This window comes from Microplitis demolitor, chromosome 1 (genome assembly GCF_026212275.2).
Source record: "Microplitis demolitor isolate Queensland-Clemson2020A chromosome 1, iyMicDemo2.1a, whole genome shotgun sequence".
Taxonomy (NCBI): Eukaryota; Metazoa; Arthropoda; class Insecta; order Hymenoptera; family Braconidae; genus Microplitis; species Microplitis demolitor.
Window position 1 is genome coordinate 1,016,878 of NC_068545.1, and position 24,287 is coordinate 1,041,164.

Here is a 24,287-nt window from a genome sequence, read left to right on the forward strand (position 1 = left end):
TTTATTATAAACTATGTTGTCTAATATTTTATATATTCAAAATATATATAAATATATTTATAATTTATAAAAATTGATCATAATTCGGTCTTTTAAAATTATCCAGTAAAGAAATTATAAACTTTTAAATTTCCCGCGTTTTTAAAAATACGCATTTCCCGCCAAAAAAAATAGTATACCGACTGAGTAACGGAAGTACTTTTTATTTATTTCCTGTCCGATATTTCACAGCGTTTAGCATCATAGCAATAGAACGTGGAGTGATTGAAGTAGTATGTAAACAAAATATTCTTATCAGTAAAAAAAAAAATATAAAAACACCAGAGCCTGTCATCAACGTATTGATACTGCGATTAATAGTTTATCGGCGTAAATCAAACATAATTTTGACATCTGCTGATTACAATGGTGAGTAAACAATTAAATTTATTCAATAGCTTTTTTTAATCAACAAATTTTAACTAAAAGTCAATAAAACAAACATTCGAGATTTAAAAATACAATTGAATTTAATCAAGCCCTCGATTTGATCTGAACTGAATCTTATCGGAATTAATCTTATCAATGTCAGTTTATTAGCTCAAGTTATTTCTAATTTAACGAATCACTATTTAAACAATTTAATACAAGTCTATTGTTATCATGACAATTACTATTATTATTATGACAAATATTTTTTTTTTATCACGCATTTAAAAATGACTGATAACAAAAATATTTTTATCGTCTTGTTGACGTCAAAAATAGTTTAATAAATTTTTTATTATTTATTTATTATCATTATATAATTTATTATTTCCACATATTTATTAAACCTTGACTTATTTTTTTTTATATCAATAAATTATATATTTATAATTATAGACAAAAAAGTAATTAAGAGCTCATTAAAGGTAATTATTTTTTTTTTCTTCACTAATTACCTAAAATAATTTGTAATTTATTTCAAATTAGCAATTTAATTTTTTGAATTCCATCTTATTGAAGTTCAAAAATTAAGAGCGCGAAAATTTTAAAAATTCAAAATATATAAATCTCAGATTTTTTATTTTACTGCTGTTATATTTATGACTTATCTATATATTGATTAAAAAAATACTGATATCAGTTCTGACCGGAAATAGTAACTGACGTCTAATATCTATTAGAGTTTTATTTATAATAATTTTTGTAAAGTGGAATAAGTATCACGAAGCATTTGTGCACGTAGCAATTGTCTATTGTCCAATCAACAAGTGCCTGGTAGATAAAAATTACGAGTAATTTCTTCAGTAAACGTTGACAATTCTAGTCGTCATCATACTTTGCACTAGTGCGCTAGAAATTATAAAATAGATTTATGGTTTTTTTATACTTTAAATATTACGGTCACTAAATTTTACTTCTTATTTTGTTCATTTTTTAAAAAATATCAAAAATTGAAATGTCAGATCAAGAGTAAGTTTCCTTTTTATTACTAAATAAATTTTTAAAAATAAATTAAAATCATTTAATAATTAGTAATAAATTACAAAATTTTAAAATCATCTAAAATAGATCATTTAAGAAAATCTTTGAAAAAATCTAAAGATCGACACAGTTTTAAAAACCCGATTGAAAACTTAAAATTCAAAAATCTCGATTAAAAACACTTTAAATATTTGTTTTGTATTTTTTTCTGTAAACGCCATCTAAAAACAAAAATTTTGAAAAAAAAAATATTGGATTTTAACCGTTATGATCCAAAAATCATAAAAAGAGCAGTTTTTTTAAAAATTCAATATTTTTGAACCATTAATAAAAAAAATCTCAAAATTTACCAGAAAGCCTCTTTTGAAAAGTACTCAAAAATTAAGAACATCGAAAACAACAATTTTTGAAACCGTCCGATTTGGCGTGGAATGCCCCATATAATATATAGATATATCTATAATATAATGAATGCAGTTCACTGTAAAATTTAAATATTTAATGATCATATATATTTAAAATTATGAATGAATGTTATCAAATATAAAAATTTATCATGTGCAATACGTAATTATAATTAATACTACTATACGCATATTCATATATATACAAAAGTTGTCTTAGGTCTTTAGTATCTGTGACTAGATAAAGTAAGAAAATATATAATTTACAATCATGATAAAAATAATCCTAAACATAACATAACAATTAGCTTATTGTCTCCCGTAAAGTCAAAGTCGTTAAATTACTTGCACTATCGTACGTGCTTGGTACCGATGTAATTACATTTATCGGTTTCGTCAGTAATAACAAAACAAAAGTTTTAAAGTTTTAACTCAAACCCTAATGCATTTGTTTATTCTCACGCATTCATTACACTTTTTATTTGTATAATAATTTTTATTACTTTAATTATAATTCCACCCATTTACTCAGTACTTAGTGTACTTTTATCAGCTTATGCGATACTTGATAATAATAAATAAAACCTGCCGCCATTTTTCTTTTTTTTAAAATTTAATTACAGTTGTTTTGAGTAATGACTCATAGATATTTATATAATTAATCTGTACTTTAATTACTCAGTGATAATTACCTGAAATAATTTTTGTAAAGAACAAACTAAAAAATTTTTCCCATGTGAAAATTTTTACTTAGAAATTTTTTCGTCCATTTCGTAATGAAAAATTTTTTTTGCGTCAAAAAATGATTGTTTTCTGCGCATAAAAAAAATAAATTGAATAATTTAACAAAAGTAAATTTGAAAAAAAAAATCTCTTTTAATGTAATAATTTGCTGAGTTAATATAATAGGTAATTAAATTAATTAAATACATTATAGCAATGACGAAAGTGCAATGAACTTGGACAAGTATCCAGACTGTTGATGTCTTGTTGTGTCTGCAAAGTAAACGATTCTGAATAAAATGTCTCCTTGTTATTATTATTATACTTAGTCTTTTTTCTCATATTTGTCGTTATATTTCTTAGATTTACTCCTACTTAGCGATTCGAGTAGACCCATATCTTTCCAGCAATTTCTCAGTTAATTTACAAAGGAATTATTTTACGTCGCGTGAATTACAACTTGACATTAATTTCTTAAGACAACTAAACGTTGTTTAAATTATGACGTTATTGTTTTAATATATCGTACAAGGTCGTACTTTAACTACTCTACGTTTGCTCTATTCTACATATTGCATATTACATATTACACATTACACTACACTACATACCGCCTAACTTTTTTTTATCATAAAGGGTCACTAACTACTTTATTATGCTCACACTCCCATGCATACTTTATGATATCTATGTATGTATGCACTAGTTTTAAGCGCAATGTTTAAACAATTTTGTAAAAAATAATCAGTAATTTTGTGCTGGTTTTTTTCTTTGCAATGTTTTTTTACTGACGCCTTGAAAATTATTTTCACTGAAATTAGACACATTTAAATGAGTGTGTAATTTATTAATTAAATTGAAATTAGTGAAGGTAAATTTACGTTGGTAGAAAAAAAAATTGAAATTTCAAGCATGAAATTTTATGAGTCTGCTCTTATTTTGAAATTCCCGCTAAGAAAATTGTAAATTTTCGAAATTTTAGGATATTATTGGTTTCATCCCGATTTTCGAAAATCGAGTTTTCATCAGATCTCGACGTTTTGAGATCCTTTACTTTTATCGGCCAGCATTATAGAAGTTTTCTCTAAATATCCTAAAGAAATCCTAGAGAAATCCTAGACAAATCCTAGAGAAAACTTAGAAAAATTTATGTCTCTGAAAATTCTAGACAAATGCTAGAGAAATCCTAGAGAAAACTTAGAAAAATTCATTTCACTGAGAATCCTAGACAAATCCTAGAGAAATCCTAGAGAAAACTTGGAAAAATTTATGTCTCTGAAAATTCTAGACAAATCCTAGACAAATCCTAGAGAAATCCTAGAGAAAACTTAGAAAAATTTATGTCTCTGAAAATTCTAGACAAATCCTAGACAAATCCTAGAGAAATCCTAGAGAAAACTTGGAAAAATTTATGTCTCTGAAAATTCTAGACAAATCCTAGACAAATCCTAGAGAAATCCTAGAGAAAACTTAGAAAAATTTATGTCTCTAAAAATCCTAGACAAATCCTAGAGAAATCCTAGAGAAAACTTAGAAAAATTTATGTCTCTAAAAATCCTAGACAAATCCTAGAGAAATCCTAGAGAAAACTTAGAAAAATTTATGTCTCTGAAAATCCTAGACAAATCCTAGACAAATCCTAGAGAAATCCTAGAGAAAACTTAGAAAAATTTATGTCTCTGAAAATCCTAGACAAATCCTAGACAAATCCTAGAGAAATCCTAGAGAAAACTTAGAAAAATTTATGTCTCTAAAAATCCTAGACAAATCCTAGACAAATCCTAGACAAATCCTAGAGAAATCCTAGAGAAAACTTAGAGAAATCCTAGAGAAAACTTAGAAAAATTTATGTCTCTGAAAATCCTAGACAAATCCTAGACAAATCCTAGAGACATCTTCTTTCTCTACTTTTATACATACTAGCATTATTCCAGTTTCTTATGAAAAAATTCCCAAAAATCATCTTTTTTTCCGGCAGTTACACTAGCGATCCGCCTTAAATATATAATAAATAATGAGGGCTTAATTTAAATAATATGAATTTATTTTCAGATCAAGTAAAAAAATCGAGCATTCAAGATCGACTTATTCCAGTCATTCAGTTGAAAATTTAATGGACGTAACAGCTGAGTTAAATAATCTTGATCTCAATGAGTGAGTAATTTATTAATTATTAATATGCAATTAATTATTAACTAATATAAATAAAGTGTAATTATTTTGACGGCTGGTTATTAAAAAAAAAAAAAAAGAACAATTTGAACTAATGGCTGTGCTAAAAAAAGTTTATGGCGACGATTAAAAATTAATTATAACCTAAGACAAAATAAAAAGTAATTTCGAGCACTTTCTCATGTTTAGTGACGTGTGTAAATACGCATAAAAAAAAATAATAATAACTTTCCTCCTTTTCAAAAGCCTGTTTGTTTACTTTTGTCCGGCATTACATCTATTTATCTCAAGTAAAACTACTTTCTTACGGCTAATTCTTGAGATTGAGTCCTCAAACCAGGTTCTATTCGAAATTATCTCTCATTTTTTTTATTTTTTCATTCCACTTATCGATAGCAAATCGCTTCCGTCCACATTCTACCCTTTTTCTATGCAAAAAACACCATAAATTATTTTATTTAAAAAAATATTTATGGTCGATAATCATAATAAATTTTCATTACCCGTTGGGCTCAATGGAATTGAATAAAATCAAATTTTCGTGTCTTTTTTACTCACTCACATTCTATCGGGTTGTATTTTATTTTATTTTTTAAATCATTTCCGGTATCGATTTCTGCAAATCACCTAATGTCGATAAGCGATCAATCGATTGGTACAAGTATCACGGTCAATCTCGTCCAACCGTAACAGAAAGACTGAAGTAGTCTACTCTGCTCTACTCTGATCGCCAACCACCTGACGTTGACTGAGTTGCAGTTTTGTACAAATAAAAATAAAAAATAAATAATCGTGTAATAGTGAGTAAAAAGGTAGCAGTAAATAAAAGTTGAGATTATAGTCTACCTGTAGTAAGTTAAATAGTATTGAGCTAAGAAGAGATTTAAGTCACGCGTACGATTGAATGGACCGATAAATTGAACCTCTTGATCTATATATATATAGAAATATCTATATATTTATTATATGTACAGAGTAAACGCTTCAGTGATTCTTGGATACTCAGTCTTCGGATTAGCCTTCATGTACTTTCTCTACTGCTGTATTCTTTATTGTCTTCACCATCACCGTAACAAAACGGCAAAGAAGCTTTTTAAGATCAAACTTCATTTTTTGGTTTCAAATATTTTAATTCTATAATTTTTTAATAGAAATTTTTTCTATATGTTTTACACTGGAGGTAAAAATTTTTAATTTGAGAAATTTTTTTTGAAAACTTCAATTTTCTTGGATAAAGTAGAAATCTCTAGACAAAAATTCTGGTTCAAAATTTTTGACTCGGTTTCCGAAAACGTTTATTTTGAAAAATGTGTTCTTGACTTCAGATTTTTTATTTTCTTTCTGTATGTTTACATAAATTTGTAGTAAGCGCAAAAAGGATACGTCAATTTTTTGGTGATTGGAAAACCAGATGACCGTAACGTAGAAAATTTTCTTGCGACTATAAAATAATAAATATTTTACTTTTAAAATTAAAATATTAAAACCGCGTGACTGTAATTTGTGTCCGTTTTATGGACATGGGAAAAAATGTACCTCATTCTAAGTCGGAGTCGGTACATCTCAAGGGAGAGACATAATATTATACAATTTTTTTTAATAATAAAATTACTTTGGATAAAAAATTGTAGTTGAATATAAAGACATTTGATTATTGTTAAAGTTTTTCTATTACCTCATTGTTTCGAAAATAGATAAAGATGTTTATTATAAAATAATTGTTAACCATTAACAATAAGTACTTTGATAATAAATACTTATTTTAAAAAATTACGAGATGGGCAAAATAGGCCACTAGAAAAAAATTTCTCATAATTTTCCTTATCCGCCAAATTATTTTATATTTCTGTTTTAAAAAAAGTCTAAAATACCAGATAAATTTTATCGTTTAATAATAATTGAATTAATTGTCTTCACCCATAAAATTATAAATCTATTCAAAATAAGATATAAAAAAAAAAAAAAAAAAAAAAAAAATTAAATGAAAATTGAATTGAATTGAAAAAATTATAAAGCAAATCGATTTATAATAAAATAACAATAGGGAAGAAAATGATTAAAGGATAGGCATGACCTATCAAATAGTCTTGTGACCGCACCCACAGACTTCAATCATAAAGTAACCGATCGAGTGAGAAAATGATAAATCATTATTATTATTATTTTAATCTGTTGTTATTTTTTGAAAGTAACTCTTCTATCGGTATAATAATTTTAACTGTTTACGTAATTCCAACAGTTACATTTAAATAGTAAACTACGAAGTGTCTATAAACGGATAAAACCATAGAACGATAATTGATCACACATAATTTATGTTCGAGTGCGTTCGTTATGTGAAAACGTTTAGTTCGGGCCCGGTGGTAAATAAAATAAAAAAAGAATAAATGAAAATGATTAACCTTTTGTAATATCAGCTGGGAACCTTTAACAGCATCATATATTGTGTACCTCGTCTCCATCACGTTAAATCGCGGTTTGAGTGTATGGAAGCTCGGTGAACATAAATAACGAAATAGGAATGTTATGTTGTTATATGTGCTGTGTACTTAGTAAATATGTTGAGAGAGAAAGGATGGATGCATAAAAGTGTGCACAGATGATAGTGTTGAAAGAAAATTTATTCGTACGTAAATTATTCTCTCAACGTATTTAACACTTAATATGTATATGCAATAAGATCCTATTTGTATCATAATTATTATTTAAACTCATTTTTACTATTTAAAACTTTCTTCTATTTAAATAAATTATTTTTTTTATTTTCTAGAGTAATTGTTATTAGACACTTTTTAATTACTATTTAATTATACTATTTATCTTATAGTAAATAATTAATTAATTATCCTTAGAAATTATGGTTAAAAAGTGTTACTTTATTTAAATTATTTCATTTTTAATTTTTAGTTTCACAAATTAATTCCATTTTAGTTTTTTTTTAAATTTAATGCACACCCCAATGAAGGTGTGCAATATTTTTTATTTAGGAATTTTTTTATATTATCATATTTATTTGTTATTATTATTATTTATATTAAAGACATTTAAATATATGTTTGAATAGATTATTTTCAATGGGAGAAAAATAAGAAAATATTTTCGTCTCAAACTGGATCTGGTGCATCGATTAACCTGTTAGATACACATTAAACTGAACAGACATTTTTATTACATATATATATATATATATATATATATACGGCGAGAGCAGAAGGCGTCATCATGACTAGAATTTTAAAGTATCGGCACGGTGGCACCGTTTTACACTCGACAGGTCGACCAACTAGTTCACAGGTGTACTGTATACTTGTTTATTCTTTACTAAGTATAAGTCACTATTCGTATGACTGCCTATGCTTATACCTCTATTCCAATATGTATAACGCAGAGAAAGTGTATTCTCGTGTCACGATGGCCGGAAGCACTCGGCGGAAGTCTTGAGTGAACTTCTCAGTGACATAATACACATGTTTATCGTAATGTTTAATGTATTTTGTATTTTATATTTTTCTTCATCTCCAAAATAACAAACCGTAACGTAAAATGTATGAAGAATAGAAGTTTAATAGTAAATATTTATAAATATTTAAAAGAATGCCGGAAGTACTGAAATTTTGTACGTGAAATGCCGTATGACATATTTTGAGCGAGTTTATATTTATCACCACGTCGGATAGGTATGTCATCCTCTTGGTGAGGGATTTATGCGTCTGGAACTCGTGAGGAATGCACGTACTTTATTTAATTATTTGTATTTCTTCATCATTCCTCAGCTTATTTTTCTCCCTTCGCTCTAGTCTTGTATCCCAGATGCAATTAGTCCGGTTCGTGGATCATTTGTGTCTATAAGGTGGTCTCAGAATTTAAAAAAAAAACAATATCAATATCAGAATAAAAATTATCACATAAATCTTCAAAAAATATTTTTTTATTTATAAGTCAAAAATTATTACTTTAGAATTAAACTCAAAATAAAATTTGAAAATTTTCAAATTTTTATATATTCATAATTTTTTAAAAATTGAAGCATCAGACCCAATTTTCATCAAAAATATTAACGGCGCGTAAATCTTGAATTTTTTAAAAATTTTCTAATTAAGTTTTCAAAATCTGAAATATACTTTTGAGTTTTCATTTAATTTTTAATCAATTAAATAATTAAAAATTTAACAAAAAACATATATATATATATATATATATATATATATATATATAAATCTATTAATCACAGGCTTTAATTTAATGCTAATGTTAATTATTTTTATCTGCAATAAATCCGAGTACAAATTAATGAGGAACTCCCATAAAAATTGGGATTTCCGTCTTGAACTTGAATATGACGGCTTTCGATTTCATGAGATGATTTAAACTCTTGTAGCTCAATTTGTTTGTTAAATAAATAACAAGTAAAGGCAGTAGGCTTACACAACCTTTAACAACGCGATAAGCCTTTGAGAATTCAAATAAGTTACCTTGGTGTAAGGAAGAATATTAAGTACATGTGATAGATAATATAACACGTTATTTTAATGTATCACATATATTTTATCTCAACAACCTTGTCATTATTTTAATATCAATTAAATATTTTACTCTCATTTTTACTCAATATTTTTTTCTTATTTCTGAACTATTTCTAAAATAACCAGCCGTTACCCTTTAAAAGAATGTTCTGAAAAATTTATTTAAAATAATATTCAAATTTAAAAAACCATCCATAAATTTTATCAGTATTTTTAAAAGTAAAATTCCATGAAATTTAAATTATAATTTAATTTCAAATTTATTTATTCTCATAAAATGCTCGTATAAATATTCAAACTAATTAAATCTTTTATTTATCAAAAATTATATTTTCATATTTTTTTTTTTAATTAAATTCCAATTAAAACCTATGATACTGGTTAGCCGACATATAATTTTTGAATTATTGAAAAATGAAAAATTATTAAAAAAAAAAATATTTCAAAAAATTGCACCTGTAGTTTTTTAAATTTTCTACACGTGCATTTTTTTCATTTTTTATTTTTTTTATTTAAATTGTCGAAAAAAAAAATTTTTTAATTGTAAACTGTCTGCTATCTTCATGATCATTAAAACTTTAGTATTAATGAAATTTTTTCTAATTAAATAAAATATGATCACTAGTAAAAAAAAATAAATTTTAATTAAAAATTGCACTTGATTAAGAAATTTTTAAAATTCAAATTTTTAGAAAGTAAATTTATAAAAATTTCCGTAATTACTTAGAGTAATTAATGCCAATATAAATTAAAAAAAAAAAACCATTAATTTAAATAAAAATATCGACAAAATCTGTCAGTAATTTCAAAAAAAAAAAAAAAAAAACTGCACCCTGGTAATCGAATGCATCATCATCCTGCATCCCCAATGTAAAACCCTGACAGTATTCTCCCCCTTTCTTCTATATCCGTCTCCCTTCTCCCTTCTCCCCATCTCCCAGCGACCCACCCTCAGAATGTTCGATCGAAGCTCGTACTCCCACTCGCGAGAATCGCAGACTCACCACTTGCGCCTCGACTCTCACGTCTACACTCCATTCCTCTATCAACGATTGCTGGAATAACGTCAACATTTTTGTGAACCATTCATTTATATTACCACAATCATTTATAAATATCTTTATATATACATATATTCATTAAACTTTTATAATTTATCAATACCTCATATAAATCACCAATTAAATTTCAAATCTAATTAATTAATCATTTTGCGTAGTGGAATAAATTAAAGTGTTTTTAGTGTCGTCTTAAAATTTTTTTTTATTATTATTATAGTGTAAAGTCTAAGTCATATATTAATATATCAAAACATATTTGTGCTGTTTTAAAAATTTTAAAAAATGTTAATGTGTTAATTAATATTCCTAACACACTTGTAATCACAAAGGAAGCGAAAAATTTAAATTTATCGTTGAAAATAAAAAAAAAATTGTTAATGATTTAAATGTGACTTCGATTATTAATTGTCATTGGTAATTAACTAATGAAATAAGTGATGCTAAAGATGTTAGTGTTTTATGTCTCGACCTCGATCTTGAGGCTGGACACCAATGGCTTGACCGTGAGTTGTCGGGGTTTAGTGTCTTCGGTTCAATTTACCCCTTTATGGTAGTCAGTACAGTATTAAGTCTACAAGATCAATGTTAAAGTAGTTTTAAATTTTTAAATTTCATTTAAAACTATCCAGTGAGGAGTTTTTGAGCTGACGGAAGTGATAAAGGTATCAGTTTTGCTTTCAAAATTGGAGCGACTGGAATATTATTTAAAAAATAAACTAACACGTGTTTGATGTAATATTTTTTATGCAAAAGATACTATAGAGTAAGTACACGTTATTGTACACGTGTTGTGGTCAAGTCCGGTATCGGTCTATTGTACCGGTGATATATATGTATGTATATCCGATATTGCGCTACAATTTTATTAAACACGAAATAGAAGACGTCACAGGCGAAAGATAATCGATTTAAGTCGGGACTGCATCGTCACGGTGCGATGACCTCCAAACCAGGAAGGTCCTACTCCGTGAGGTAAATTGTCAATTAATTATATTTTAATTAATTTAATTTAAAAAAAAAAAAATATTAATTTAAATTTAAATTTAAAAATATTTTATTCGATCAGAGATTAGAAAAAGATATGAGTGTGAATGTAGCAGACAAATTTACAATTATTAATAAATGTAGTAAATAATTATTAAATTTAAATTTAAAAAAAATGCACATGTAGAAAATTTTAAAATTAATAAGTGCATTTTTTTAAAATATTATTTTTTTAATTATTTATAATTTTAATTTTGTCTGATGTCTGCTACATTCAATAAGTGTGAAGGTTGCAGATAGACAAATTTAAAATTATTAATAAATATAGTAAAAAATTAATAAAATAAAATTTTGGAAAAATTGCACATTTACAAAATTTAAAAATTAATAAGTGCATTTTTAATAAATATTTTTTTTTTAATTATTTATAATTTAAATTTTGTTTGATGTCTGCTACATTCACACTGGTAATAAATATTTATAAGAAAGAATTATAATTATTGTTGGGATCAAGTTGTTAATGATTGGTAATTTATGTGATTAGTAATTGATAATTAAAGTGATGTATGGGTGATATATATATTTTCTATTATTTATTAGATAATTTATGTGACTTGAAGTGGCGATAAAAAATTATCGGGTCATAAGAATATATTGTTGGACATTATTCAATGTATATATATTATATGTATGAGTATAATAATTTATAAATTTTGAATCGATGGTTATCGTTGACAAATATTTGATTCTCGTGAGGCTAAAATTTCCGAGTTGACACATTCGATATATTTATTGCACAATCTATTTGTATTTCGTAATGATAAAATTTACAATATGGATTAACATTACCGCGTGCATGTACGCGCATCTGGAGATCGATACGGGCGATGGGTATGACGACATGGCTATATTTATTTAAATTCATAGCTGAGTGATCAAATAATTACTTTTCGCAATTATTCTTTTATAAGATGACAGTTCTTATTATAATTTTGGCAAATACCCGGAGAAAATATGATACTGGTTAGCCGACGTGTAACAATTTTTTGATTTTTTTAAAAACGATAAATGATACAAAAAAAAAATTTCGAAAAAATGCACTTGTAGTTTTTTTAATTTTCTACATGTGCATTTTTTCGAATTTTTTTTTTTCTTGTAAACAATGTGTTGAAAAAAAATTTGAAAATTTTTATTTGTCTGCTAACTTCAAAGTCATGAAGAAAATTCTTTTTTTTTCTGTAAATTCAGAATAAAAAATTTTCTTTACTCCAAAAAATTATTTTTCTGTCTAGTAATTTTCTTATGGGTTTATTTAAATTTCCATAAGGTGGCCAAGATGGTCCGGCTTTACTACGACACTAGAATTTCAAACGAGAATAATTTTTCCGTGTAGAAGTTTGAAAAAAAAAAAATATATATATATATATATGTGTAGGAAAATAAAGTTGTATTGTTTAGAAGGATAATTGTTGAAATTTTAATAAAAAGTGGTTACAATATTATGTAATAATTAATGGCGTAGAAACCTTGAACTTGGCCTACAGTTTTTCTACTTTATTGTAGAATTAAAAGTGTGAGCATTCACTTCAGGTTAATATTGCGCCTGTATGACCTCTATGGTCGATAAAACCATCGGAATACTTGTACATATATTTATATATTCATACCGGTATTAAAAAATGCGTAAATAGATCCAAAAGGGGTAAAATCATGCGCATTAATTTTTATCCGCAGTTTGAATTTTTAAAAATTTTTATTTGTCTGAATGTCTTGATTGTTATTAATGTGTATTTTTTCAGTTATGTAATTATTTAAAAACACAACTGAAATAACAAAACATTTTTCTTGATATTGTACACAAAAATAAGAAATTCTGGGAATTGCTATGAAAAATATAATATTGACAGTAGATTAACTGATAACGAGTTCAAAAGTCATTTTTTCAGTTCTTTTAATACTTTTTTTTTTTTTTATACAAATTTTTTTTAATTCGAAAAATTATTTAAGGACCGTCTATAATTAAAGTAGAATTGAATGATGAGAATTATTATTAGTCCCACGATCGGATCTTAAAAAGACAACCATTCATCTGGTTCTTGACACAAGTCAGTCTAAATACAAGTACAGAAAACACATTATTATCTGCTCCTCCTCCTCGACTTTTTTATCTCAGCTCAGAAACTCAAGTCTCGCCTCTTGCCCAGGAAGACAGAGACAGAACGTGAACCTTTACCGGGTTTCAAACTAAAATGGAACATGGGTTCAATACTACAAATTCTTTTGACCTAAAACCCTGTCTAAAAATATTTGAATAATTTATATTTGTCTGCATATATTTTGACTTCCTAAGACCCGTCAGAAAAATATATCTTTTGTTATTGTGATAAATAATAAATAATATGTAATGAATAATTTAACGGCAAACAAATAAAAGAAACCGTGTCTTTATTAGCTTTTGAATTTTTTTTTTTTTTTTTTTCAAAGATATTGTTTTATGAATGTACTATTTATACAAGTACATTGTTTAGTCCATCACATCATTATATTCTCGCTTACAATAACTAGTTACATAAGTTAATAATTATCGGTCATTAGAATAATCATCATCAATATACAAGTACTTACATCAGTCCTATTTATTGATACATGGACTATTTAGCCGACGCAATATTTTTTTTTTTTTTTGTTTATTTTAATAAAAATTGTGAAAATTTCAAAATTTCATATTGATATTTTATGAGTGTATGTAGCAGACATCAGACGAATTTAAAATTATAAATAATTAAAAAAAAAAATATTTTTAAAAAATGCACTTATTAATTTTTAAATTTTGTAAATGCCCATTTTTTAAAAATTTAATTTTATTAATTATTTACTACATTTATTAATCATTTTAAACTTGTCTGATGTCTGCTACATTTACACTCATTGATATTTTATGGTTTTCTATATAAAAAAAAGTATGTGTCAAAAATGTTCAAAAAAATTTGACAGCGAATTTCAAAATTTGAGATAATTCTGGACTTTGAGTCGATCATTTTTGAAATATTGAGAAATTACAGAGTAGAAAAATTTTTAATTTTCAAATCTTGTTTGAAAAGTTCTTATACTGTAAAAAAAAAACCGGAGTAAGTCAAGGTGGTGTAAGTGTTAAATTTAAACACCGAAAACGGTGTTAATATTTTTTACCGGTGTTAAAAAAATTTCCTGGTGTTAAAAATATTTTACTTTGTGAATATTTATTTTTTTAATTTCTATTCGTGAAATTTTTTTTAACACCGTCAAATTACACCGTCACACCGGTGTTATTTCATTTTCACTCTTGAATATTTCCAAAGTTCAAAAAATGATTTCAAAATTTTGAATCTCACGGTTTCGCGCCTTTTTGTATAATTTTTTTAAACGGGTCATAAATTATTAAGATAATAAATTTTTGATGTCAAGGTAAAAATATATAAATATTTATTAATCATTAATTAATTAATGATTTAGTTTTAAAGAAAGTTTATCGTTTACTTAAATATATTATTATAGAAATGAGAAAATGAGGTTGCATTTTAGTTCGCGTGTAGATGTAGAATTTAAAGAGAAATTTTAATGTTTGTATGAAAATTTAGGTTGCGATATTTTAAATATTTAAATTTAAATGAGTATCACTTTAAAGGAAAGATACAAAACAAAGTTAAGCAACCTTTAGCTGGTTGAAGGTCGGGAGGAACAAAAGTACAATTTTGTGTTTAAATTTTCGGGTACTTATGGAGGTAATTTATGCATTGGCTTATGTATAGTCATTGCAGACATTGGTGACAGACGGTGTTCACTGGCCCAAGGCTTCAATGTCACATATCACCCGACATATCGTTTCTTACATAATAATTATCCCGCGATATGTGTTGTGTCTATGCTGAGATTATCGTAACGTGAGCAGTCAGTCATTATTTTGTTTTATTTTTATTTCAATTGTTGTTACGTACTTTTGTTATTACAAACTTTTTTTATTTTTAAATTAAATGTGATCTCATGTCCTCGGGATTTAAATTACAATTGACAAATTATCATATTATTTAATTATTTTTACACTTAATATTTTTTTTGTGAATCATGAAACTTAAAAAAAAACATTTTTTTAAAAATTATATAGGGAGATATTTCAGCAGCAAGTAACATCTGGATGTAGAAAGGCTGCGTTAGATATGAGATTGGAGTAGAAATTTTTTTCCAGATGTAGTTTTGACCAGAAGCTTTGAAAATCATCTGAGATGCTAAATTTTTTATTTTTAAATTTCTCCGCATGGGTTAGCAGCTGCTATTGAGAGAATTCTTGAAAAAAATATTTTTTAAAATTAATTTAAATTCTATTTATCTTGTGCGCCGACAAACTGTAACAAAATCACCTGGAGGCTCCATTTCAATTCGTTTAAAAAAAAAAAAACGGGTATATAGAGGATAAGTAAGATAGTGAGTTAAATAACGTCGCGGATAATTGGACGTACTGATAGACGTCAAGAAAGCTAATGTAAGCACGTGCGTATAAAACCGGCTAGTGAAGTTTGTAGGATAGTGTCAGCACGTGAGTTTACACGTGTCTATATATATATATATATATATATATAGACTAGTAGATCCTGTCTACTTCTCGGGGTAATAAAAAATTATCATTAATATAAAATATGTACTTTATATTAATGGGAAATTTTGCAAAAATAATTGAATAATTTTTTTGAAAAACTCCATTTGAAAATGAAAATTTTGAAAAAAAAAACAATGATCGATAATCGATAAAATTTATGATGCGAATTTTGTGTAAATATTTAGTCGTTTTTGTGTGATGAGCATTTGAAAAAAACACTTATCATTTCATATATATATGTATACATTTATATATATATATGATAAAATGAGAAATTTAAAAAATATTTATTTAAAATCTCATTCTCACTTTTGAATTTTTTTTCCTTCCTCTTTTTTCATATCCTATACAAAATATAAATTTATATAACAATATATGTAACATGAATATATTTATTTATAAAGATATAGAGTAGTAAGAGTTGTGTTGAAGATGCCGCTTAGCTTGTGTTCCAGAGCACTGATCCCGGTCAACCGGAATAGCGGTACTCACTCGGCCGCTCACGAACTCGTTACTATCCTTACATTGCATTGCATTAATCTCCACATATATATCTATATACACATGTTCTTATTCCGTACTTTATGTGACCACAGATTGTCCTCCAGAGACATTAATCATGTCAAGAATTTTCTCACATAAAAAAATAATTACTTGAGTCATAATGAATTTTTTAAAAATTATTCTTTGAAAAAAATTTTTGAGTAAAAAAAAGTTTATAAATTATGTATTTTTATGTAATGAAAGTTTAGTAATAACATAGATATATATTTATATTTATATAAATATATACGAACAGAGTAACGGCTAATTGACCACTTCTCCGCCGACCAGAAGAACATTCTCCCGCGTTGTTGAGTCCTGCAATCAGTTAACTCTGTTCTTGCAGACAAGACGTTCGTCTCAACGTCTTATTCATATTTTTAAACAAACAAATATTATCCACGGTATCAAATTATATATATATATATATATATATATATATATATATATATATATATATATATATATATATATATAATTTAAAAGTTATTTATATTTAAATATAAAATGATTTATGGTTGTAATATAACGTTGAGTAACATCGAATTTAATTTAATACGTAATATAGGAAATGATACCGCGACTTGTGGAATGGAACTAAAATTTATGTTTATGAAATATTTTTAATAACTGGTAAAAATGAATCAATTGTTTACTCAGTTGTGTTTAATTGCTTTGTTTAAAAGTTTAAAATTTTTTTTCCAGGTCCCCGAGGGTGGGAGGGCCGCTGTCACAGTCGCTGGCGATGATACCGCCGACAATGCACGGCCATGATTTCAATCAGCCATTGTCGCGGGTCGTAATGGTAAGGAAGACTGACCAGAGGACCTTTAGCAAAGGTCGCAGAGGTGGTGAACCTCTTCTTGAGACTGTAACCCGCGAAACTGTTGAGTTATTCAACGGTGGACGGGCTGAAAGAAAATATACGTCGGAAACCAGGGATATCGTTACACCCAAGTCGAGTAGGTAAGACATACTATCACTCATTACCAGTACGTAATGTCTAATTACAGTTTTTTTTTTTTTTTTTTTTTTTTAATAAATAAATATTTATTTTTTGTTATACAATATTTGATATTTTATTTTTTTATTTTACAAGAGAGTGCCACGGTTTGAAAAAAAATTTATTGATATGAGGAATGACGAGATTTTATTTTTAAATTTATCAGATGTTGTGACGTTTCATTGATAATTTTTTGAGTGATTTTTTTTGCGTAATAAAATTATTAATTTTATTTTTTATGGGAAAAAAATTCGATAAAATTATTTAAGTAATTAGTGTAATTATCTAGGAGTAACTACATATTGTATTTTTAAAATATTTGTGTATTTTTTTGGTAATTTTCATTTGTGTAAAATTTGAAAATTTTTCCTAGTCCACATTTTTGATTTTGAACTAGACTTAAAACATTTTGTTTTTAGAAGATATTTACAGACTTACAGTTTTTCAAATTTGAATTTCAATAAAAATTTGAAATTTTAAAATGGAAAAAAAAAACCGTGGCTTCCTTTGTACAAAAAAGAAAAATTTGAAATTCGAAATTAATCCTGGTGAAAGATTAATAAAATAATTATAATTTACCGTTTCTTAAAGGGCAACACTATTTTTGTTAATGACACTACGGAAGCTAATTTCAGTTTTGTTACGCTCCGTTACATTTGTCGTACACCGGCTGTCATTACACTTTAAAAAAAATGTTTACTTTCCTTTTTGAATCTACACACAGACATTAACTCAAAAATTTATTTAGACCAAATCAAAACAGTCACAATAAAATTTTTTAAATGTTTCCTGTAGATACTGAGTAGTTTAGCACTAGTGTAAACAGTAGTAATCAGTAATTAGTAAACAGGTCCAGAATTTGAAGCTTAATTTAATAATAACAATTAATAATTATTAATTAATGGTGTCGAATTTTTGATATTATGGCGAAAATATTGGTCGTATAAAAAAAATTTTCAAACAAAAGTTGTTTTAAATTTAATTTTACAAAAAAAATGTCTCTTATAATTTTTTCGTAGGACTAATCAGAAAGCCGCAATCTCAAAATTAAGATTTTGATAATTACCAAAAATTTGAATCATTCATTATGAATCTTAATTTTGGAATTACGGCGAAAATATTGGTCGTATAAAAAAAATTTTCAAACAAAAGTTGTTTTAAATTTAATTTTACAAAAAAAATGTCTCCTATAATTTTTTCGTAGAACTAATCAGAAAGCCGCAATTTCAAAATTAAGATTTTCATAATTACCAAAAATTTGAATCTTTCATTATGAATCTTAATTTTGGAATTACGGCGAAAATATTGGTCGTATAAAAAAAATTTTCAAACAAAAGTTGTTCGAAATTTAATTTTACAAAAAAAATGTCTCTTATAATTTTTTCGTGGGACTAATCAGAAAGCCGCAATTTCAAAATTAAGATTTTGATAATTACCAAAAATTTGAATCATTCATTATGAATCTTAATTTTGGAATTACGGCGAAAATATTGGTCGTATAAAAAAATCATAAGAGACATTTTTTTTATAAAAATAAATTTCCTACAACTTTTGTTTAAAAACTTTTTTTATAAAACCAATATTTTCGCTGTAATATCAAATTTAAGAACCATTAATTTCAAAATAAAGTAATAATTTAAACGTCAGTTATTAATGATAATGAGTAATTAGTTTTTTTGGTCGAGTCGTATCCTATCGTAAAAGTTAAAAAAAAATAATGTCATTAGTTTGTAGGTTTGTTCTGTATTATGCAAAGCAATACAGTTGAGTACACCGTAAATACAATTTTGTAGTATGCCATCACTGAATGTAAACAGGACCAAAAAGAAGGCGGTTGCATTTGTCGATCAAATTGAAAGGTACACTGTATTAAAGCTGACTCTTTTTACGCCAAACAATCGACTCATCATCACGCTCGTCTTTGTCTCCATCTATTTTTTACAAATAATAAATTAGTATCTTAGACCATAGACTAGATAATCTTATAAAATTACGGCTCAGAATCATAACTTTGGTTGCAGTATTTTTTTTTTTTATTAAATGTTTACTTATTTTTTCAGCTAATCATTGCAGATTCATTTAAAAATGCACTGAATGTATAGAGCAAATTTCAATAAAAAAAGTTAGTTAATTTTGATGATTATTTATTTTATTTTTTAGATCTCGCGCTGGCTCGGTGAGATCTAAGTCGCCATTGACGGGATCTCCAGCATCTCCGGGTCCATTATCTGGCTCGTTGCACGGCAGTTTCCATGGGAGTCTTGGTAGTGATGGAATGTCATGCAGTAGTGCCAGATCATCATCGGCATCACCTGACTCTGCTCGTTACTCTACAGCGCAGGTAAAATATCTAGTCATTTTTTTGGTGAATTTATAGAAGTTATTGATGAAGATGATGATGATGAGATGGTTTTTAATTTTTTTTGAGTTATCAAACTGGATAAATGAATCCGTCTAATGTAGAGTGACTACGGAGTACAACAAAGCGTTAAATTAAACTCGGAGATGCGCGGAGAGAAAAAGCTAATGGAAAGTCGGGTATTATTTGAGATTAGAGAAAATATAAATGTGTGCTGAGTTTTTAGTTGAGTAGAGAGGAAGAGGAAATCAAAGGGAATGAGAACGAGACGACATGTTGTCTTGCTCTGTGGATGTTATTTTATTTAAGCTCCACTTTTGTTTAACGCATCGGCTAATAAATCTTTGAGTATTTTTTTCATTCTTAAGTTTTATGATGTTAATTTATCATTAAGCTGCGGTAAAAATTAACTGTGCGCGTAATCTATGGATACTATTTGAGAAAGTACTTAATGGCTTAAGACACGATTATTTTTCTTGCTAATGAAAATCAAATGTTGCACTTAAAACGTGCAACACTTTATTTATTACACAGAAAAAAGTTGTCTTGACTCAGGAAAATATTTTGGAAGCAAACGTTTTCAGAACCGAGCCAAGATTTTCTTGAGAAAATTTATAATGGCCAGCATAGATTTTTATTTTATCCGAAAATTGAGGTTTCCCTAATAGCCACCATAATTTGTCAGGAAAACGACGTCAATTTCAACAAACTTTCAATCAACTTGACGTCATTATCTGACAGTAACTTTTGAAGTCAATTTGAATTCAAGTTACAATCTGCTGTCAACTTGACCGCAACTTTTTGCTGTCAAGTTGACATCAGATTGCGGCCGTAGCTTTAAGTTAACTTGCGATTTTGGCGGCTATCAGGGAACAGAGTTTTCTTGAATCAACATTGCGGCCAGAAATTTTATATTTTATTAAATTATAAATGAAAATTAATATTTTCATAACTCACTTGTTTCATGATTTTCATTTAACAAAAACAAGTAATAAAATTGTCAAATATTATCTTAATAAATATACCAAAAAACTATACAATAAATCTGGCATTTAATTTGAAATAACAAAAATAAATAAATAAATAAATGGATAAATTCTGATATAATGGGAAATTACTGCGGGTGAGTTCATTTATTTATTTATCAATTGGTAATAAAAAATGTTATGTAGGTTAATTAAGACATTTTTCATACAATGAGTCTGACAAAAAAAAATAGATCTTTTTTCTTATTAATTTAGAAAAAATTTAATTAGTATAAATATTGTTATAGATAACAAAGACTGACACGCGTAAACCATCTGTGCGTAGATTTGGACCTGACAAGGAATTTATCAATCTCTGTTTGGAAACACACAACTATTATCGTAATCGTCATGGAGTTCCTGCATTACGACTTAATAAACAGGTAAAAAAATTTTTTTTAATCATTATTTATTTATAAAACAATCAAGAAATTAATTTTTTCCGTGTAAAATTTTTCCATAAATTTAAATTAATACCTTTACTTCTTAGTTGTTTTTTTTTACAAATTAATAATAATAATAATAATAATTTGTTTGACAGCTTTGTAAAACAAGTCAAGACTGGGCAAATATATTGGCAACTAAAGGAAGATTGGAACACCGTGCAAATATTGAGTACGGGGAAAATCTTTATTGTATGTGGAGTTCAAATCCTAAGACGATTGTCAATGGCGATGAACCTGTTAATGATTGGTAAATAATTTATTAATTAATTTACCATAAAAATCCATGAGAGATTGTACGGTTATGGATTTATGTAAGAATCCATGTAGGAAACCATGGGTATCTGGATTCCCATGTAGGAACTTCACATAGGAAACTGTGGGTCCATGGGTTCCTATTTTGACATGGTACAGATTCCCATGAGAAATCTTCATAAAAATAATACTAGATTCTCATGTGGATTTGCCATGGTGTAAATTTTCATGGGAATCTATCGGATGTGAGAATCTATCGGAATCTATACTGCCTTCCTATAGAAAACCATATGGGAATTCACATAGGAATTTAGGCTGGATTCCTATATGGATTTTGAAACATTGCAGATTCCCATGGGATATCATACTAGATGTCCATATAAATTTGGCATGGTATGGGTTCCCATAATTGTCTGCTAACTTTAGGATCGTGTTTTTTTAGTGTAATTATTTATGGAATTTCAGGTACGCCGAAGAATCACAGCATCAGTATAACAGAGAACCAACGACACTTAAAACTGGCCATTTTACCCAAATAGTGTGGCGTAGTAGTACCGAATTAGGTGTAGGGATGGCCCGCAATCGTAACGGTGAAGTCTACGTCGTATGTAATTATAACCCAGCTGGAAATTTTCTCGGCAGTTTTATGGAAAATGTTTTACCGCCAAGCGAAAGATCTTCGTCGCCGTCACGTCTACCTGCGATATTAAAAATAAGCTCTTGGACTCTGGACCAAAGTGCTTGGCAGCAAGACGCTCTGGCTGTACACAATGAATACAGAAGACGTCACCGTTCGCCGGATTTGATTCTCAATGATGAGCTGACCGCTGCTGCCAAGGTTAGTTAATTATTATTATTAATTAATATTTTTTTTCAAGATTTTCTTTTGAATTATTGACACTGATTTTGTGTTTTAGGCCTGGGCGAATAAATTATTGAACTCAAATAAATTAATACCACAGTCATCATCACCTTATGGTGAAAATATATATTCCGTTCAGTGTTCAGATCCTAATAACATTGTGTCTGCACGTGAAGTTGTTGCTAAATGGTACTCGGAACGTAAGGAACATAAATTTGGTATTGAACCTAAAATTCTAAACACATGTAAGTTGTATTTTTTTAAATTAATTATTAGTTTTTGAAATTATCTAGTTTCTGACCTCAAAAAAATTTTTATATATTGGGGGTTATCGAGGATTTTTTTTAGAAATTTCAAATCCTCTTGTAAAAGCAAAATATTTTTTATCTCAATAATTAGTTACTTAAATTTGATGATCTTCACAGGTCAGAAATTAGATTTTGAATAACTTTTCATTTAATTTTAAATAATTAATAATAATAATTATGTTATAGGTCACTTTACACAAATAGTATGGAAGAGTACTCGAGAAATGGGTATTGCAATGGCTAAAAAAGATGGTACTTGCATTGTCGTGGCCTGCTATTACCCACGGGGTAACATCGTCGGTCAATTTACTGAAAATGTTCTTAAGCCTATTAAAAGTATTTGATAAAATGTATTATTACAGTAATAATTATTTGATACGGGTTGATTTATCAGTTTTCTTTATTATTAATTTATTAATTAAGTTCTTAATATTATATTTTTGTTGTTGACTGTTGATTTATTTAATTGTCGCATTTATGTATATAATACATACCGATATGCGTAGAAAAAAGCATTCCATTAATTTCATATATTATTATTATTATTATTATTATTATTAAATTTAATAATGATAATCATGATAAAAAATTGATATTTTTCATATTTATAAGTGAATGATTTTTTAGATTGAATAATTAATATTTTTTAAATAATTTAATGAAATTGTTTAATTTGTAAAAAAAAAATTTAATTAAATGAAATATTAATAAAAAAAAAACATGATTAGTTAATTTATTACATATATATTTATATATGTCGCATTACTAATTTCAGAAGGTCGTATAATTTTTTATGAGATTAGACTTGTTTTTTGATAGTGGGGTTAAAAAAACAGCGATTTACTCTCTGGTAAAATTTGATTAAAGTTGGAAACAAGATGAAAGTATGATACATTTGTTGTTTTATTAAATATATTACATTTAATACAGCCGTTTATAATTAATATTTGGTAAATTGTTTGTTTTTTTGTGGTCGTGTAAGTTATTTACTTATTTATATATTTATATATATTATATATAGAACTTATGAATCTATTATATTAGATACACTTTGACACTTCAAAAATAAATTTATAATATTTTTGGTAAATGCTCACGTTTAATTAACTCAATAATTAAAGACTTTAATAAATTTATATATATTTTTTTTTCTTACTAGTTTTAAAATAAAATATTCAAATGAATGATGTCATCTAGTCTCGAACTATATGAAGCGTATACACAGTAGTTATTATTCGTTTATTTTTTTTACTTATAGTTAATTTATATCATATATTTTATACATTTATCATTATTTAAGTTCTTAATTACTTATTTAAAATAAAATGTCGGATTTATGATACTATCGACTTTCATTATTTTTCTACAATCGAATTATAATTATAATTTTCTATTAACTATTCAGTGGAATTGAAGGAAATTAATATTGCAATTTTTTTTTTAAACCATGTGAGATGGCAGCGCAGTTAATAAGCAATTTATTAATTAATCATAATTTTTACTGATTGTATTCATATTTTTTGTTTTTATAATTTTATTTGTG

The 24,287-nt window shown here is 26.7% G+C and overlaps 1 protein-coding gene across 3 annotated transcripts; it reads left to right on the forward strand.

The window, feature by feature from the left end:
* The first annotated feature begins 237 nt into the window (after positions 1-237).
* Positions 238-23,257, forward strand: LOC103580017 (uncharacterized). Of its 3 annotated transcripts, none has more exons than XM_014440612.2 (9): positions 238-408; positions 4,629-4,730; positions 17,195-17,455; positions 19,653-19,833; positions 21,125-21,259; positions 21,418-21,569; positions 22,040-22,412; positions 22,492-22,681; positions 22,931-23,257. In XM_014440612.2, the coding sequence occupies exons 2-9, from the start codon at positions 4,690-4,692 to the stop codon at positions 23,086-23,088; spliced, it is 1,491 nt and encodes a 496-aa protein (XP_014296098.1). In that variant the 5' UTR covers positions 238-408; positions 4,629-4,689; the 3' UTR covers positions 23,089-23,257. The 3 variants fall into 3 exon arrangements, with proteins under 3 accessions (XP_014296098.1, XP_014296097.1, XP_014296102.1); XM_014440611.2 differs by lacking the exon at positions 238-408 and adding an exon at positions 1,262-1,437; XM_014440616.2 differs by lacking the exons at positions 238-408; positions 4,629-4,730 and adding an exon at positions 10,273-11,304.
* Positions 23,258-24,287: the final 1,030 nt, after the last annotated feature.